The following is a 20,876-nucleotide window of genomic DNA, read 5'->3' as shown; positions in this document are numbered from 1 at the left end:
AGGGGGTGTGTGTGTGTGTGTGTGTGTGTGTGTACAGTACCAGTCAAAAGTTTGGACACACCTACTCATTACATGGTTTTTCTTTATTTTTACGATATTCTAAAATTATAGAATAATAGTGATGACATCAAACCTATGAAATCACATATGGAATCATGTAGTTGGATGTAATAAACGTCACTTTAAACAATGCCAATTGATATAATATTTATATACCCTACATACTGTACTCTATACCATCTACTGCATCTTGCCTACGCCGCACGGCCATCGCTCATACATATATACATATTCATTCCTTTACACTTGTGTGTAAGGTAGTTGTGGAATTGTTAGATTACGTGTTTGATATTAGTGCACGGTCGGAACTAGAAGCACAAGCATTTCACTACACTCGCATTAACATCTGCTAACCACGTGTATGTGACCAATAAAATTCGATTTGAGACATATGACTAAGAGAAAAGGAATAATGTGTCCCTGAACAAAGGGGGGAGGTAAAAATCTAAAAGTTAGTCATTATCTGGTGTGGCCACCAGCTGCATTAAGTACTGCAGTGCATCTCCTCCTCAGACTGGACCAGATTTGCCAGTTCTTGCTGTGAGATGTTACCCCACTCTTCCACCAAGTCAACTGCAAGTTTCCGGACATTTCTGGGGGGAATGGCCCTAGCCCTCACCCTCTGATCCAACAGGTCCCAGACATGCTCAATGGGATTAAGATCCGGGCTCTTCGCTGGCCATGGCAGAACACTGACATTCCTGTCTTGCATGAAATCATGCACAGAATGAGCAGTATGGCTGGTGGCATTGTCATGCTGGAGGGTCATGTCAGGATGAGCCTGCAGGAAGGGTACCACATGAGGGAGGAAGATGTCTTCCCTGTAACACACAGCGTTGAGATTGCCTGCAATGACAAGCTCAGTCCGATGATGCTGTGACACACCGCGCCCAGACCATGACGGACCCTCCACCTCAATCCTGCTCCAGAGTACAGGCCTCGGTGTAACGCTTGTTTCTTCGACGATAAACGTGTATCCGACCATCACCCCTGGTGAGACAAAACCGTGACTCGTCAGTGAAGAACACTTTTTGCCAGTCCTGTCTGGTCCAGCAACGGTGGGTTTGTGCCCATAGGCGACGTTGTTGCTAGTGATGTCTGGTGAGGACCTGCCTTTACAAGCCCTCAGTCCAGCCTCTCTCAGCCTGTTGCGGACAGTCTGAGCACTGATGGAGGGATTGTGCGTTCCTGGTGTAACTCAGGCAGTTGTTGTTGCCATCCTGTACCTGTCCGTAGGTGTGACGTTCGGATGTACCGATCCTGTGCAGGTGTTGTTACACGTGATCTGCCACTGCGAGGATGATCAGCTGTTCATCCTGTCTCCCTGTAGCACCGTCTTAGGCGTCTCACAGTACAGACATTGCAATTTATTGCCTTGGCCACATCTGCAGTCCTCATGCCTCCTTGCAGCATGCCAAAGGCACATTCACGCAGATGAGCAGGGACCCTGGGCATCTTTCTTTTGGTGTTTTTCAGAGTCAGTAGAAAGGCCTCTTTAGTGTCCTAAGTTTTCATAACTGTGACCTTAATTGTCTACCATCTGTAAGCTGTTAGTGTCTTAACGACTGTTCCACAGGTGCATGTTCATTAATTGTTTATGGTTCATTGACTACGCATGGGAAACCGTGTTTAAACCCTTTACAATGAAGATAATTTGTAAAAATCCAAATGCTCTTTGAAAGACAGGGTCCTGAAAAAGGGATATTTCTTTTTTTGCTGAGTTAATATTTTATATTTCAGATTCTTCAATGTAGCCACCCTTTGCCTTGATGACATCTATGCACACTCCTGTCATTCTCTCAACCAGCTTCATGAGGTAGTCATCTGGAATGCATTTCAATTAAACAGGTGTGCCTTGATAATTTGTGGAATTTCTATGCTTCTTAATGCGTTTGAGCCAATCAAGGTAGGGGTGGTATACAGAAGATGGACTTTTACCAAATAAGGCTAAGTCCATAATATGGCAAGAACAGCTCAAATAAGCAAAGACAAACGACAGTCCATCATTACTTTAAGACATGAAGGTCAGTCAATGCGGAACATTTCTTCAAGTGCAGTCGCAAAAACCATCAAGCACTATGATGAAACTGGCTCTCATGAGGACCACAACAGGAATGGAAGACCCAGAGTTACCTCTGCTGCAGAGAATAAGTTCATTAGAGTTACCAACCTCAGATTGCAGCCCAAATAAATGCAACAGAGTTCAAGTAACAGACACATCAACTGTTCAGAGGAGACTGCATGAATCAGGGCTTCATGGTCGAATTGCTGCAAAGAAACCACTACTACCAATAATAAGAAGAGACTTGCTTCGGCCAAGAAACACGAGCAAAGGACATTAGACCGGCGGAAATCTGTCCTTTGGTCTGACGAGTTCAAATTAGATTTTTGGTTCCAACCGCCGTGTCTTTGTGAGCAGGTGAACGGATGATCTCCTGCACGTGTGGTTCCCACCGTGAAGCACGGAGGTCATGGTGTGATGGTGCTTTGCTGGTGACACTGATTTATTTAGAATTCAAGGCACACTTAACCAGCATGGCTACCACAGCAGTCGGCTGCGATACGCCATCCCATCTGGTTTGCACTTAGTGGGACTATCATTTGTTTTTTAACAGGACAATGACAGATTACACCTCCAGGCTGTGTAAGGGCTATTTGACCAAGAAGGAGAGTGATGGAGTGCTGCATCAGATGACCTGGCCTCCACCATCACCCGACCTCAACCCAATTGAGATGGTTTGGGATGAGTTGGACCGCAGAGTGAAGGAAAAGCTGCCAACAAGTACTCAGCATGTTGGAAAAGCATTCCAGGTGAAGCTGGTTGAGAGAATGCCAAGAATGTGCAAAGCTGTCATCAAGGCAAAGAGTGGCTACTTTGAAGAATCTAAAATATATTTTGATTTGTATAACACTTTTTTGGTGCCTGCACGATTCCATGTGTTATTTCATAGTTTTGATGTCTTCACTATTATTCTACAATGTAGAAACTATTACAAATAAAGAAAACCCTTGAATGAGTAGGTGTGTCCAAACTTTGACTGGTACTGCATATATTTTGAACAAGCACACACAGGCGAACATAGCAACGGGAACTCTATCATATCACTCCTGAGTTAAGTTAGGTTTGTTCAAGACCTTTGTACACCAGTCACCTGCTCGCACATAGCTTTCGATATACTACCTGCCTGTATCACACATCATTGAACCACTTACAGTCATTCCTTTTCAACCACAAAAGTCTATTAAAAGGTTTTAATCACGTAAAAATAATATTTCAAAGGGGTTTTAATGAACTCTTGGTACATTTTGGAGACTCTGGTCCGCCTATACCCCAGGTAGCAGTGCATAGCCAAACAGTTTAGCCTTCTGCTAGAAACTAGAAACTCCCTTCCCTCACCGGTCCTCTCCTGGACTAACCTGACCTAATGACATTGTCAAGAACACCAAGGACCTAAGGATATACAAAACAGCTCCAATAATAGCCTACTGGCACTAAAACAAATAACAATTGTTATCATTTTAGTTAATCTGAAATGAATTGCCGTTTATACCAGTTTATACCAATTTTGTCCCAGACAGTTTTCCCACACAAGCCGCCACCTGTAGGTGTGGTGGATCAGGCATACAGTAGTTCACACACAATCAGCAGGAGATGAAGTGCTACGCAATCTTCACTTCACAATGAAGAAGCAACAGAAAAGTTCAATGCTCAGATGGTTCCTAGCAACACCACCAAAGAGTGAACCAAGGGTCAGCAACAGGGACAAAACCGTCCTGCGAGTAATTTATTTTGCCGGGGGGATTTTAGTTCGTCTAAAAAGTTTGTACCTGTAACGCCACTCTGAAAAAGAAAAATGACAAAATTAAATAAAAAGTTGGTTACAAAAATCACTAGGAATTCTGCTAAAAATGTGTTTAATTTAGTAAATCTGTTCAAGTATTCACACAAATAAAAAAAGACATTACATGACCGAAAGTATGTGGACACCGGCTTGTCGAATATCTCATTCCAAAATCAAGGACATTAAATATATCTTTAAGCAAGGTTAAGTTAATAATTATGCTTTGGATGATGTATTAAACCACCCAGACACATCAAAGATGCAGTCGTCCTTTTGAACTGAGCTGCAGGACAGGAAGGAAACTGCTCAGGGACGTCACCATGAGGCCATTGGTGATTTTAAAACAGCTACTGAGTTCAATGGCTGTGAAGGGAGAACACGGAGGATGGATCAACAACATTGTAGTGACTCCACAATAATGACCTATATGACAGCGTGAAAAGAACAAAAATATACAGAATAACGTGTGCAAAAGGCACTGAAGTAATACTGCAAAAAACACCTTTTGGCCTAAATGCAAAGCCAACAACCGATCAATGAGTAACTGCCTCATGGTATGTGTATGCTTGACATAAGCAAAGTTTTACAGGAGTTTTACAGGATGAAAAGAAATGGAATGGAGCTAAGCAGTAGAGGAAAACCTGCTTTACACCAGACACGGAGAGAAATTCACCTTTCAGCAGGACAATAACTTACAACATAAAGCCAAATCTACATTGGATTTGCTTATCAAGACAGTGAATGTTCCTGATTCCTGATTCCAGAGGCAGTTTGGAACTCAGTAGTGAGTGTTGCAACCGAGGACAGACGATTCTTATGCGTAAATAGGACAACAGTCACGTTCTGTGAGCTTGTGTAGTCTACCACTTCGCGGCTGAGCCGTTGTTGCTCCTAGACGTTTCCACTTCACAATAACAGTACTTACAGTAGACTGGGGCAGCTCTAGTAGGGCAGAAATTTGACACACTGACTTGTTGGAAAGGTGGCATCCTATGACGGTGCCACGTTGAAAGTCACTGAGCTCTTCAGTTCGGCCATTCTACTGCCAATGTTTGTCTATGGAGAGTGCATGGCTGTGTGCTCTATTTTATACACCTGTCAGCAATGGGTGTGGCTGAAATAGCCGAAACCACTAATCATTACACTCTACTTTCTTCAAACAAAGCCTACGAGATACGACACAAAACTGACTACTTCCCTTGACAGGGAAACAAGTAACATTGGAAAAATGGAAAAACCACAAATTCAAAAGGGGGAAACGCAGAGTGAAAATCTACACTTAATTCAACAGCGAATTCAATTCCATCGTAGTTTTATCCTTTGCTCAACCATGCAGTTATTTTAGCTTGCTTACCTGTATATATCGGAGGGCACTCCTCAGGACACTGAGGTTAGAGGTCTTCTTCTCGTCTGCATTGGGGATGTTTTTCTTCAGGGTATCAAAGCACTCCTTCAGGTGAGCCCGTCTGAGTAAGGGATGGAGGGATGAAAGAAGGGTAGAGAGAGAGTCTTAGTGAGAGGAAGGACGAGGTGTGATTTCACACATTCAGCTTCTTTAAAAAAAAGAAATGTTGCAAACCAATTTCCCATTTAGGACTAAAAAATAATTACTGCTAACACGAGCATATTGAACAGGTTTCTGTTTTCGTGGTAAAACGTCTGTGTTAAAGGATGCAGGCAGGGGTAATGCAACTTCTCCTCTGCTTGGTCCTGTTTTTGGCCATTATAACTCTACTACTACAGTACAATCAGAATAAACAGAACATTGAAAGCCATTAAAAAGTCCAAGATATTGCATGTGTCAGACAATAATTGATCATATCTATAGATTAGACATAAGTGAATAAATGGGAGTATAATTTGTTTTTAGAACAGGACAGAGAAGCAAGCAAGTCGGTTGAAAAAAGACGTGGGCAATAATAGTGTACACCTAATCTCACCATAACCTTAAACTGCCCTGTGCAAAGAGCGCAATCCACTGTTTAATAAAAGGCGACCATGGGAGAGAGATGCACCCACCTGTTTTTCTCAAGCTTGTTATGTACTTCTCTTGTCCCTGCCCTGTAAAAGCACAGATCGGAGCACATTATAAGATTGGGTGTCCAGAATGGGCAAGACGACGAGACTCACAGAACAAGAATCAACCAACAAATATAAAGTACTCCATCATCTCTGTTACTTTAACAATATGCTGTATAATATGCACAGGCAGCTAATTGGATCTGATTACTGCTCAATTGACCAATCAGGACACTCATTATAGAGTACATAATCTAAGAGTTATTTAGTCCAAGAATCCTTCAGTGCAGTGACTTTTCATGGTTTGTGATTTTTCTGATACCGTTTGTACCTTACCACTCAACATGTGACTGACAATCACAGTCACATCTACACACAGAGTCGTTGCTACAAAATAGCCAAATAAAAATAAGAAAACTAAAAATGCAAAAGGAGGGGGAAAAAATCTAACCAAAGTGCAAACCATCTCTCCTATAAATAACAAAAATGGCCACTTACCCTCCAGGCCTCTTCTTCCCGTCCAGGTCAGGGGGGCTGCCTCGGCCCCCAAAAGGGCTGGTCTGGGCCCCACGGGGTGTCTGGGGGGGCCCTGGCTGGGGGAGTAAGGCATGCAGCTGGGGGGCTGAGACGATGGAGCCAGGGTAGGGCTGCACCAGCTGGGGCGACTGCTGCTGCTTCTGCAGCAGTTTATGGTTGCCAGATTGAGGGGAAACCATCTGCGGAAGGTGATGGTGGTGGTGATTCTGCTTGTGGTTGCCAGATTGGGTCAAAGGAAAGTGGTGGGAGTGGTCTGTCTTCAACTGAGGAGAGAGAGCCAAAAGTGCACCCTGTCCCTGGTGGTCGTGCCCTGGGGAGTGAGGGTCCCTCCTGGGGGAGGCCAGGTAGGGTGCTGCCCCAGCCTGGGGGGACAGGGTGGTGGAGGAGGGGGTTGGGACAGTGGGGGGCAGACCTGTGTGGTTGGAGGTCATCATGGGGATAGGGATGACAGTAATAGGCATGGAGGGGGGTGGCAGTGGGGGCGGGACAGGGGCGGGGCGGCACTCCGAATGGGGGCAGGGCTCTTCTGCTCGGGTCACATGGTTCATCTGGATGGGGGAGTAGGAAGTGACATCATTGCGCCTGTGGGTGTGGTCAGACAGCTGTTGGAGGCGAAGCTTCTCCCTCAGCTCATTCTCCTCTGTGTGGAGAGAAAGAAGGCATGGTTACAGGCTAGAGCACGTTAGCAACCGTTAGAGCCGAGAATGTTACCAGCATTTCATTCAATTCATCAATAAATATTTTGATTGTACTAACTTCGTCAACAAAGGAACATCTGAAAAGTATGTGCAAAAACATTTGTCCATATGCCACCTTGACCGTCTAAAAAAAAGGAAACTCCTCCAAAGCTCTGGGACTGCAGTTAGGTTAGCTCTGGTAACGTAGACTTCACCAGCCACTGGGTCGACAGCAACATGACCAGAGAACATTGTTTTTAAATAGGTCAAGCAGCATAGGTTAGGTATCAGCAGTAAACATGTCTGACAACATTTCCAGCATCATCTGACTAATCTCCATCTAGTGAGTTTGACAACCGGGTTCCCTCCCAATGAATACTACAATCAATAAACAAAAAGAGGGGAGGAAAACTAGGGTAGCTGGAAGGAAGCATTCTGCCATCCATTCACCTAGCTAGTACACTATGTTCACAGTTTATGTTGCATGTTCTGAATTGAAATATGATGCCAGACACCTCAATAGGGCTTTTACAATGTTGACATGCGTTCATACCAGACCTCATCCTGCCTCCTGGACCTCTGCCAGCTTATAAGAGCCGTATAATGCAGCCGCAATGCCTTGCCAGCCAGAACCTTGAGACTAGTTAGAAGAATTGACATACTAAAACAGAGCTCGTCTTTGAGGGAATCCTGTGGGCCCTGGTCAAAAGTAGCGCGCTATATAGTGAATAGGTGCCATTTCCGAGGCAGCCAAAGTCCTATATTTATACAACTCATCACGTTGCTCTTGTTGGCACTGGCTGGCTACAAGAAAACTCAAATGCTGTTTATTCTGTTTATGAGTGGATTTACACACTGACAGGTCTGCAGTATGACAGGAGGACTGACAGTGTGTGTGTGTGTGGTAAAAGCTGGGCTGAGCTCAGTGTGAGAATTTTTTTTGAAGAGGAAGTAGGGTATATTCCAAGGTCAGTGTGTTCAAGTAAAAGCAGGTTTTATGCCTCTTGCCCAATCCAAGTCATACTGTCATAGTTTGAATGTAAAAAGGGATATGTTCTGTTGGGACATTGCAAGCTTCAGTAATTCCCCAAACTAATCTTCTTACTGGGGACCCATATGCAATGACTGTAGTATGTGTAGGCCTAAATACTGTAATGAAGTATTTGTAACTTTGAGCTGAAGCAGAATAGTTTTTCTGAGAAACTTCCATGTGTGATATCTCCACATCTACTGAAAGCCCTCAGAAAGCGAGAGAGCTGCAGGACGCGGTTGGAAACATGTCAGAAAATGTATTGTGGCAGCAAATCAATTAGACAAAGCTTTTATTCAGCCCTCTAACCCAATGTTGTGACTGAAAACTGAACAAACACATTGTGTTGATGTTAGTGCAGTACTGAGATTGAAGACAATGAAAAATTGTAGCGCAAAACGCTCCGTGAACTTGTCTGTTATTTAGGAAGCAACTTGTTTGTTAGAACGTTTCAGTACTGATGCTCTTAACATTAGGGCCACGTGCGGTCCTTGAGAATGAGCTCAAATTGCGTTTTCCTAGCTCCTTCAACACATCCTCGTCTCAGAGCGGGGGAGAAAAGACGACAACCTGGACCAGCCAGAGAGACAAAGGAAGAGAGGGGGTTGAATCCCTGAGTTCTAGCAACGACCTTACCTCTCTTCATCCAATCAGATTGGAGAATCACCAACAGCATGCGTTTCAATGTGTAGTTACTAGGGGGGCGGGGGAAGGGGATTGTCCAGTTGCTATGGTAACAGTGGTGTTAGAACCCGTCAGACACGAGAGCTTTACAGCCATCCTTTACATCGATAAGAGGTTGAGCAGAGCCGAGCTAAACATGGCCATTACAGCACGTTAGCTACACAATGTTCCCTTCCCTTAGACCACCATATCCAATTCAGTGGGAGACTTGATTCAATTGGGTTGTTCAGAGAACTTCTCAGAAGCGTGGGATAAATTGAGGGCATACAACAGTGTGTGGATTGAGCCCAAGCTGTGGTAATTTACCTGATTACAGGGAGGGTGAAGCTGCATGTAGTTGAAGATATTGACAAAAGCGAAAAGTCTCAAAGCATAAATAACAGTGCATGTGTGTGTGTGTGTCTGTCATAATAATGCTATCCGGCTGTGCATCTTCCAAAAGAGGCCAAGGCACACATGGAACATGATTTTGCAGTTAACACAGATATTGGACATATTTTGTTCAGAGCCAGGCAATAGGAACAAGCAACAGCTCTACTCTGCCCAGCACAGCAGAGGCCTGGAGGCCAGATCGTCACGGTGACACTGAAAGCCACCTCAGTCTTAGATATGAAGAGCTGATGTTGTTCTACATATTGCCTACTAAGATTAAACAGAGCGGCTCAAACTGAAACTACATTTTGGTTGGCCTTTTATAAAACTAGTAAATTGTTGATCAGAAGAGGTCTTTGTATGTTTGTTCCTTATCTAGAAAGAAACAATTTGCCTTTATACTGACCTGAACTAGACCTACTTAAGTAAAAATGTAAATGTCCAAGACCCAGGGTTGTATTCATTAGTGCACACTGTAGCACTGTCATCAGTGTAAACATCATCATCAGTGTTTAACCTCCACCTCAGGCCTTTCTGGTACACTCGATAGTGACAAAGCGCAGTCAGAGTTCAAAGTTCAGCAGCCCTGGGAAGATTCAGTCCATTAAGTGCTCTTCTCCCACATACAAGAACAACCCATAAAACCTCAGGAGGCCTGGATTGGTTAGGCCAAAACCCAGAAGGACTGGATTGGTTAGGCCAAAACCCAGAAGGACTGGATTGGTTAGGCCTTGCTCAGTCACACTCCCTGGGTAGGATTCAAAGGTCAAACAGAGTATTAGTTAAAAACAGAGCCAGGAATAAGTCCTCCTCTTGATGCATCTGAAAAGGACGGTCCTTTAAAAACCCATGACATACTTAAACCACCGTTTAAGTGCAGAGTGTTGTGAGCTTGTCATTTGTTGAACAGGCAGTGGAGGTGTCAAAACTCCTAAATCAAATAAAATATATTTTCCAGATGTTATCACGAGTGTAGCGAAATGTTTATGTTCCTAGCTCCAACAGTGCAGTGATACCTAACAATACACACATATCAGAACGAGAAATGTCAGAGTCCGGGAATATAAATATATACTGAACAAAAATATAAAAAACGCAACAAGTGTTGCTCCCATGTTTCATGAACTAAAATAAAAGAGCCCAGGAATTTTCCAAAACACACAAAAATATTATTTCTCTCAAATTGTATGCACAAATGTGTTTACATCCCTGTTAGTGAGCATTTCTCCATTGCCAAGATAATCCATCCACCTGACAGGTGTGGCATATCAAGAAGCATGATCATTACACAATTGCACCTTGTGCAGAGGACAATAAAAGGTCACGACAAAATGTGCAGTTGTGTCACACAACACAATGGTCACAGAAGTCTCAAGTTGATGGATCGTGCAATTGGCATGCTGACTGCAGGAATGTCCACCAGAGCTGTTGCCAGAGAATTTCATGTCAATTTCTCCACTAACTTCATTTTAGAGAATTTGGCGGTACATCCAACTGGTCTCAAGTGCAGACTACATGTAACCACACCAGCCCAGGACCTCCACATCCGTCTGAGACCAGCCACCTTGACAGCTGATGGAACTGTTGGTTTGCACAATCGAAGAATTTCTGCCCAAACTGTCAGAAAATGCATCAGGGAAGCTCATCTGCGTGCTTGTCATCCTCACCAGGGTCTTGACCTGACTGCAGTTCGGAGACGAAACCAACTTCATTGAAGGTGAGCATGTGCCCACTGGCACTCTGGAGAAGTGTGCTTTTACAGATGAATCCCGGTTTCAACTGTACTTTGCAGATGGCAGACAGCGTGTATGGCATTGTGTGGGCGAGCAGTTAGCCAATCTCAACGTTGTGAACAGAGTGCCCCATGATGGTGGTGGGGTTATGGTATGGACATGCATTAGCTACAGACAAACACAAATGCATTTTATCGATGGCAATTTGAATGCACAGAGATACCATTACGAGATCCTGAGGCCCATTGTCATACCATTCATCCGCTGCCATCAGGAGGATCTGTACACAATTCCTGGAAGCTTAAAATGTCCCAGTTCTTCCAGAGCCTGCATACTCAGACATGTCACCCATTAAGCATGTTTAGGTTGCTCTGGATGGACATGTACGACAGCGTGTTCCAGGTCCCGCCAATATCCAGTAAATTCGCACAGCCATTGAAGAGGAGTGGGACAACATTCCACAATCAACAGCCTGATCAACTCTATGTGAAGGAGATGTGTCGTGCTGCATGAGGGAAATTGTGGTCACACCAGATACTGACTGGTTTTCTGATCCACACCCCTCTCTGGGGTATCTGTATCTGTATTCCCAATCATGTGAAATCCATAGATTAGGGCCTAATGAATTTATTTAAATTGACTGATTTCCTTAAATGAACTAACTCAGTAAAATCTTTGAAATTGTTGCATGTGGCGTTGATATTTTTGGTCAGTGTACATGATGGTGTATAGACATATTAATAGAAAAGGTGTGTACAACAGTAGTTATATAGGATGAGCCTTGACTAGGTTACAGTATATACATGTGATGTGGGTAAAACACTATGTAAACATTAAAGTGACCAGCATTTAATGACTATTGACTATGTACACAGGTCATTACTCCTGTCCTCTCTCTGCAATTGAATGACGGCTCATGGAACTGACTGGTGAATACACAGCTGTGGATAAGGTAGAGAAAGGGGTTGTCTTTTTTACCATTTTGGTTCTCAACCAAAGAGTAATCAGATGTGAAAGCATTGACCTAAGGCGTGAGAGAATGACGCCCAGTCCTTGGTTTCCGGTAAGATCGACGACATAGTTGAAGCTCGTGCTATTTATAAACATACTTTTGTGAATCCAGGTGAGAGTCAAGTCTGGTATAACATTACTGCATTCGTTTGTCAATTAAAACACAATTTTCATTGGTAAATTGGTTGACTCAAGACTACCATGTGTTCTTATATAATAACATACACCCTTTCAAAGTACAGGAAAAACTTGATTATTGTTTGCACTGCTTGCTTGACTTACGAAAGATCTATTGAAATTTTGTCTGGTTGTGTTTAGCTCTATGGCCTTGATAGGTTGGGGATAAAAACATGTGTAGTTCCGCTTATATAACCACAGCACATAGCAGAGGAGTGAGTACAGTAGAAGGGGAGAAACACTGCCCTACTTTCTTCCACACTGATCTAGCAGCAGCACTAGAGAGAAGAGAACAGGGAGGGAGCGAGGGGCCTCTGAGTGTAGGAGTGCCGAGCGTGCACGTGGTGAAAGGGGCGGTCCCTGTTACAGATGGGGCGTGGTCAACTTGGACACGTCACCAGCAACAAGCAAAAAAAAACCATGAAGCGATTTGCGTGCTATCCAAAGGTTTCTTTACTAGTAATGTTCTATCTAGCCTACATTTCAGTTTCAAAAGTGGCATGTACGAAATCACATACATGTAAAGGTGTATTCATACAGCCATTTTAGGAATTCAAAAGATTGAGCGCCACAGGAGCCGAGAGGGAAACCTGAATCTGTCATATGATCCCCTGATATGTCAGGTCAGATGATGTAAAACGTCTTCAGCACTCGCGTCGCCACCGCCCTTTACTAAGATGAGTTGTTTTTTTCATGTAAAATAATGAAGAAGGTTACTATACGACTTTAAAAGTGGTCGCTAAATGTTAAGCATACATGGTTTTGCCGAAAGATCATAGTTGGAAACAGTGCTGCAAATAAACACGATCGTTTCAAGATTTGATAGGAGGAGCGTCGATCGACGAGTTTGTAATGCAGTATAATTCACATGGCTACATTGTGTCCTGTCACACATCCAAATGATATATTTGTGGCCAACTTCTTAACACAAGGATCCAATCTGAAATAGGCTACTATTTGAAATCACACCTCCAATTGCTCAAGACATTTAACTCTGTAAAGCCAACTAGACAGTTGAGACAAGGACGGCTAATTAGTCACGACCCCGAACGCAAACAAAGGCAATACAAATCAACTGTGCACTTAATCTTACATTAACCAAATGTTTAATTATGAAGAAAAAAAATGACAGGTTAAATGCATGCAGATTATCTTTTCCCAGTAGAAAGATTTTATAGATTTGACACATCTAAATAACTAATTAGTTTGATCCTTTCAAATCCTAACGTTGAAAGCATCTAAAAAAAAATACGATAATTGATTGTAACCTTTACATACCACGTGCCTTCTGTTGTTGCTGGGCTTGCAATTCCAAAAACTTGGCTGCTTCTAAAAGCGTCTCGATGCTCATTTCTTCTACGTATTGGAAACAAAATGTTACAAGCAAAAATTAAGCGAATGTTACAGGCTATTCACTTTATTTTTCAATGTAAGGATCCCGTATTTCAGTCAGCAAAATTGAAGAAAAAGGTAATCGGATACCCCTCGTAGAAACTCTTCCACATACGTAGAGGAGTTGCAACAAGATGGCGCTGAGTATAGTAGGTAACAAATCAGGGCCAAAAGCATACCATTTCAGACCGCCCACACATGTATTCCCTCCCATACACTAAAATGACAAATAAAACACGACATGGAGTATTGAAATGAACTGACATACTGGCATTGAATTTCATAATGCTACAACACAAACTACACGTTTTTATCACAAACTACACGTTTTCTCATGGATTCCTAATCCACGATTTGTCTGTGTCCGTTCCCGACAACACGTTTATATATTATTAACATATCATTGTCTAATAGCTAATCACCAGCCGCGAACAACAAAGTATTGAGCTTGCACACATGGGCAAACTAGTGGAGTAGCCATCATTCTCAGATTATGATTCGGTCTCTGGGTCAGTGGCCTTAGCAACCAGCCATCATTGACCGAGGTAGTTTGTGTGTATGCATTGATATGTAGGCTACGTGTGCCTTTTTAAAAATGTATGTAGTTCTGTCCTTGAGCTGTTCTAGTCTAATGATGTTCTATGTTTTGTGTGGACCCCAGGAAGAGTAGCTGCTGCTTTTGCAACAGCTAATGGGGATCCTAATAAAATACCAAATATTTACCACCATACATGTATTAGTCATCACAAATGTCTGTTTAAAGTCATGTAAAGGGAAACATGTAATTTATCGACCGTGTTGCAAACATTTGCTGTATTTACCATCATAAAGGTACAAGTAGTCATACAAAGGGCATGGTGGAATGGTTAATTAACAAACAAGGTGGTACTGGGCAGGGTGACTTTAAACAAGAGCAATTCGAATGTTTGCTATATAAAGAGACAGGACGCTTTTCTCGCCACATGGCCAACTGTCTGTCTGTTCAGTGAGAAGTCGTTTTCCTCAGTTTAACTCTGAGCAGTATTTGCTCTTTTATTTTGTAGACAGCATACCTCCTGCACTTAGGTAATTAACAATCATGTATCTTTATGCTTGTTTGTGGGTTTTACTGGATTGATATCTATTTTCAACTGTTTTCCAAGACCAAGGGTACCATACATCCAAACCAATCATTTAAAAGTGGCACCTCTTGTGGATGGAAGCAACCATGATGTATCAAAAATCTAGACACAAGCACGTTGTAATCAGCACACTGACCTCACATGATTCTCACACACAGGAACTGATCAAGTCAAAGTCCTGCTGTGTATGCAGTGGTGACCCCTCATTCAGGGCAGGTCACCTGTTTTGAGCCCCATATTTGTAGCGCAAAAAAAATAAAAAATGTAATATATATGTATGTAACCGATGTGAAATTGAGCCCAGGTAGGGGCGAGGAGAGGGACAGAGGCTATACTGTTACATACACACACATTTTTGGGGGCTTGCCTGTTTTGCATGTTATTTTGGCATTAATACATGTCACATCAGTTTGCAAACAATGTAAAAATTGTTTTTATCATTGTTAATAAAGCTACATACACACATGGTCTCCTTTTTGCTTTCTTGAGTAAGGCAGCTCCAAAATGCAGGTGTTTCAGCCTAGCTCAGTGCTTTCTGTGGTGGTGGGGAGAGCCAGCAGAAAATGGGAGCATTGCACCGTGATTGGCTCAGTGTTCTGTCACTCATGGGAACAATACTTCATCACCAAGTTTAAGTCCTTAGTAAGGGTAGACATCCAAAATTTCAGCCCTTTGGGTCCTGCCATATAATTATATTACAAGTGCCATTCCAAGAAGGCTCAATGTCATTGGCCACAGATAAAATGACATCAAATCAAGTTATGTACAGCAGCTTTGATCAGCAGACTGATCATGTCAACATCTTACTTTCAAAGTCTTAGCTAGCAGTCATCATCATGAATCAAGTCGACAATATAAAAGCAACCACTAATGTGAGCCTGCTATTCAATGGAGTGGCTGTGTCCCCCCCCCCCCCCCCCCAGTTCCCACAATAAATCCAGAGATTGCCAGACTGATGGAAGTTAGACAAACTTTGTCCACAAAAGACCACCGCGCCACCTTCACAATGTGAGTCCAAAAATGACCTGTATGCTGTTGCATAAATTATGTAATTTGAAAGGGAGATATGTATACTGTAGCTAAGAAAGTAATACTAAGTGTATGTTGTGTAGTGAACTGTTATGTTAGTAGCCCGAGTGCCTCAGCCTAATAATTGTCTATTTTCACCAATGCGGTATTGTAAACATCGTTCGTGGCCGGTGTGTGCTTGTTTGCCAACTTTTTTTGTACAGCTTTTACAGTGCTACTGATAGTAGTGGGGGCGTGGAAATTCAGCACACAAAATTATAATTTGATGTGCCAAATGAAAAGCTTATTTAACGCATCAAATATTGTTACGATGTATCTTTTTTGAACGCCGTTTGGGTCTTTGCATGTCAATGTGCCTCACCCTAAATTGTCTATTTTCACCTCTTAATTTCACCTACTGTTCTAACCTGTTTTAGAGAAATGTAATCATTGAATATTGTAAGAGCTTTCATTGTTTATATGCCCCCTTTATTCATCTTACGGTTCTGACTTGTTGTACAGGGAGTACACTGTAAGAACGGCCCATGTTCTGAATTCTGTCGCTGTACATTTCAAAAGTGCTGAACAAATAGTTATGACTATGTCCGTCGTCGCTCGCTCATTAATGTCTTCATCCAAATTACAGATTGCCTCTTATCCGCTTGTCGTTCCCTTATGCCATAGTTTGTACATCTCAATTATCAGTAGAAACCACATTTGTTTAAGCAAGTCAGCCATGTTTTTTTAAAAGGCAGTAAATGAGGCTGAATGAATTGTTTCTCTGCCAGACAAGGCTCCGCTGAAAGCCAGGTGTAGCAGTGGTAAGGTGTTGGGACAGCTTTATGGAGGCCCTAACAGTTTGTGGGTACCGTCTGTCACCATTATAGTGCAATTAATGTATTGTTTAGTGGCTTTGCTGGCATGCATCCCAAGTTACCCCCACCAAGATGCTAAAATCGCCACTGGGTGTGTGTGTCCTCAGAACACACAGCAATGAGCAGGAAGTCAATATTGGCCTTTTAAAAAAAAAATGTAAGCACCACTATGTGATAGTGACACAGTTGCACTCACAGAGCTGTGAACTCAAACATACATATACACTCACACTGTCTTTACAGCTGCACCATCGAGCACATCCTGACTGGTTGTAACCTGTCTGGTATGGCAACTGACCGGAAGGCCCTACAGATACTGGTGCGGACGGCCCAGCGCATCACTGGGGGCGAGCTCCCAACCACCTAGGACGTACATGCCAGGCGGTGTCTAAGAAAGGCCAGAAAAATTGCCAAGAACTCCAGCCACCAGAGACATGGACTATTTTCCATGTTCACGTCCGATAGGCGGTACCGGTGCTTCAAGGCTCAGACCAACAGACTCCTAAACAGCTTCTATCCCCTGGCCATAAGACTGGTAAATGGCTAACTACTGCTCTCCCTCAGGTGATCCACAAGTCTCTACCAACTGACACAATACACTTACAGCCACACACCCCCTCACACCTATGCTGCTGCTATAATGATTACATTTATTACTACCATAGCGCTGCTGTTCATTGATTTAGATATTATTACTATCACTGCATTGTTGGGAATGAGCTCTCAATGTAAGAATTTCATGGTAGTGTTTTACACCTGTGGTATCCTGTACACGTGGCAAATGAACTTTGGGTCCACTGCTGGACCCCTTTTCCTGGTATTCACCACTAAATCCCTGCTCAGGAAGTCTGTCTGTTCGGCTGCGACCTCATGTGACAATTGCACGTACAGGCACACGAAAGACTTGGCATCCTGCATTAGTAGGAGGTTTTGTTTTAGCTAAAGTGTGTGTGTATGCAAAGATCATTCATTACCGACTCAAGTCAATATGACTGTCTAATTTGGCTGGCATCACTTTCTAATTGTGATACTAAGACAGGCCACTAATAGGTGGCTACCCAGAATGTGTTGAAAAGCTATATTTCATCAACAGGAGGATACAAGTGGATAAGCTGCAGCTATGGACTGCCCTCTTGTGGCTGCTTATGGAAACTGCATCCTAGACAAATGTCTGGGATAGAATACCTGTGTGTAAAACACTGACTGAACATGGAAATACACAACATGGTACTAAAACATACATTTATCAAACTTGATTTAACTAAAATATTTCTCTAGTCATTACAACCTTGACAAGGAGACTTGCAGTGAAACTGTACTGGACCTGCAAATAAGTATATTTTACACAAACTGGACACGACAGAACAATACCGGTAAGTTATGTTCTCAAAGTCCCTGCCTGTTTGTCTATTTTCTCGCTTAATGAACGCGACCCACAGGTCAACTATGTTCCATTATATCCCCAGTGGCTTGGCCACCACTTTAAACAGTGTTCCTCAGGTAGGTACACAGTTGGTTCATCATGTCCTTGTTTCGGCCTTCCACCCAGTGGATTGCCACAGCAATGTCCTGCTCCTCAGCCTTCACGTTCACCAAGCACTTGAACAGGAAGTGTTGTACAACGCTGGGGCTGCATCACTTCCTGTCCAGTGGCACTGACTTCCTCTTAAGGCACCAATCTTGGCAGGGGAGAGCAAATGTAGCTGTTTCTTAAAGCTAATTTCCTGCAGTTCAATACACATTTTGCCATGGAGCTGAGAGAATTCTGCGGTTTTAAAATGAATTCCCTGCAATTCTATGCATTTTGCCCTGGCTTATTAGAGCTTTCTGAGGTCGGTTTCGGTAGGTACTTTCTGTGGGGTGGTTTCCTGTTTCTGTGTTGTGGTGGGTAGTGCCGTCTGTGCCAATGTGATATTGGGTGTTGTAGAGGTAGGAGAAGACGCCATGATGACATCATCCTCTGTTCCACTGTTCTCATCTGGGACACAGCTGACCCCCTGAGAGTTGGCTCCATCTGCCCTGTTAGTCCCGGACTGTGGAACACTGCCTGGCCCCTGTGCTGCTGTGGAAGTGTGTAAATCTGAGTGTGAGCTATATGGCGTGTGTGGAGTGGAGTGCTGCTGGCTCTGTGGGTGCTGGGCTGTGGCTGAGGAAAGAGTGGTGGAAGTACCACTGGGGGGCGCTCTGGGCAGCTCTCTGAGGTGTCGGCCTTGGTCTCTGCGTCTCTGTCTCCCGTGGATCCAGGTGTTCCTCACAGCCGTCAGGAACAGACTCTGCTACTTCCTCCCACAAGGGACACGCTTGTGTAGCACCTGCAGAACACAGATGACATGGTTGCTGTGTATTTGGAGTCTACAATCTAGGATTTGTATACCTCTGTTGGAGAAATTGGGTTAGGGTGTGTGTTTGCAGAAAAAGTATGTCCATGAATGAGTTGTGTACATGTAAATGCTTAGAGTTGTCTGCGTGTGGCGCCTAAGTGTGTGTGTGGGTGTGTGGTGCTTGCGGTATGTGTTCCTTATAGTATGAGTGTGTGTTGCTTGCTGTACGTGTCAGGTTTTTTTTTTCAGCGTAAATATAAAACGACTAAAACCAGATAGAAAAGATAAGGGACCTATATTTGTTGTATAAGATCAACATCGAAAACAAAATAAAAGCTAGTCAGCGAGAATCAAAAAAAATAAAAAAATGTCCTTAATGTTTGAGCATGAGAACAAGCTTGTGTGGCCTACCACTTCGTGGCTGAGCCGTTGTTGCTCCTAAACGTTGTCACTTAACAATAACACCACTTACAGTTGACCCGGGGCAGCTCTAGCAGGGCATACATTTAACAAACTGACTTGTTGGAAAGGTGGCATCCTGGAAATGTTTGTCTATGGAGATTGCATGGCGGTGCCCTCAATTTGATACACCTGTCAGCAACGGGTGTGGCTGAAATAGCTGAATCCACTAATTTGAAGGGGTGTCCATACTTTTTGTGTGTGAGTATATATATGCATTAATCCCACTAATGCAACAAAATGTGAAAAAAATGCGAAAGGGGGTGTAGACGATTGGTATACACAACTGAAATATTTTATTAAAGTAATGTGAGTAACTGATGGTTAATAAGCCGTAATGGGCAGTCACTGCCATTATGGGACTTTTATTCATGGTTTTATTCTGTGTTATAGCATTCAACCCACATAATGCATAGTGCATTTAATGTAATTTAAAAAATATCTAATCCAAAATGTGACTTTTTAAATTTTTTAACCGAAACCGACCTCAGAAAGCACTAATAAGCCAGGGCAAAATGCATAGAATTGCAGGGAATTCATTTTAAAACCGCAAAATTCTCTCAGCTCCATGGCAAAATGTGTATTGAACTGCAGGAAATGAGCTTTAAGAAACAGCTACATTTGCTCTCCCCTGCCAAGATTGGTGCCTTCAATTCTTGCCCGCAGGTCTGCACGGACGGGCCGACCACGACCACCACCTAAGCCCCTTTTTAATCCAGAAGAAACCCTGTGTGTGTTTACCTTTAGGTCACTGAGTGTCTTCTCCAGCCAGGCAGTGATGGCCTCCACAGGCCAGGGGTTGGAGGGACAGCCTATAGAGGAGGCCTGGGACTGCAGCAGCATGAAGGACAGTGGATTACGAGACTTCTCCAGTTTCCTCTTCTTACTGGGGGGAGACTGAGGTGAGGGAGATGGAAATAATTAAATATCCATTGACAGAGTATGTGGGATTTACCCAGGTACTATTGTCATAATATTCTTCTCTATTAAAAACTTCTGGTGAAGATGTAGTCACATACTTCAATGTATGTAAAACACTTATTTGGAAAATGTGAATCCACCTGCCCAGACTAACAAAGGGTGATTCATGATGACAGTGTGGAGACTGCTGGTAACTGCACAATATCAATACCCACACATACCTGTACAGTATGTTGTTCAGACAGGCATGTTAGTCATAAACAAGTTCACTGGGACAGCATTCCTGAACGTGCTAAAAGACAAGTTTGTCCCAGTTCCACACTCACACTGCACACGTCATCATACACCTGAGGCACTCACAAGTTCACTCTGACCAAACGCGCACGCACCACACACACACACACCACACACACACACACACACACACCCCCCCCCCCCCCGCTTGACGACGTGAGCTGGTAAAGTCTCACTGTCCTAGTCACCATGGAAACCCCTCTGGACGGCTGGGGTATGATGAGGATGAAGTGAGGAGAGAAAAACAGACAGAGGGAAGAGAGGGAGGAGGAAAAGAGCAGGAGAAGAGAGGAAGCAAAATACTTCAGCTCACTCATTGTGTGACAATGAGAGAATGAAAGGG

The 20,876-nt window shown here is 43.3% G+C and overlaps 1 protein-coding gene across 2 annotated transcripts in view; it reads right to left on the bottom strand.

Moving 5' to 3' along the window:
• Nucleotides 1–20,215, bottom strand: part of LOC106581049 (max-binding protein MNT) — a 36,004-nt gene extending 15,789 nt beyond the window's left edge. Inside the window, exons 1-5 of one of the 2 annotated variants that reach the window (XM_082966623.1) lie at nucleotides 20,060–20,215; nucleotides 13,421–18,850; nucleotides 6,420–7,098; nucleotides 5,922–5,963; nucleotides 5,257–5,368 (exon numbers count right to left, since the gene is read on the bottom strand). In XM_082966623.1, the coding sequence (XP_082822749.1) occupies nucleotides 5,257–5,368; nucleotides 5,922–5,963; nucleotides 6,420–7,098; nucleotides 13,421–13,493 (906 nt within the window). In that variant the 5' untranslated portion in view covers nucleotides 13,494–18,850; nucleotides 20,060–20,215. The remainder of the gene's footprint in view (nucleotides 1–5,256; nucleotides 5,369–5,921; nucleotides 5,964–6,419; nucleotides 7,099–13,420; nucleotides 18,851–20,059) is intronic. The other variant, XM_082966624.1, reaches the window with a different exon arrangement.
• Between the last annotated feature and the right edge of the window lie 661 nt (nucleotides 20,216–20,876).

The sequence above is a fragment of the Salmo salar genome, chromosome 20 (genome assembly GCF_965601325.2).
Source record: "Salmo salar chromosome 20, fSalSal1, whole genome shotgun sequence".
In the NCBI taxonomy this organism is placed as follows: domain Eukaryota; kingdom Metazoa; phylum Chordata; class Actinopteri; order Salmoniformes; family Salmonidae; genus Salmo; species Salmo salar.
The sequence above is the reverse complement of the archived record's forward strand: the minus strand, read 5'-3'. Positions and strand labels throughout refer to the sequence as shown.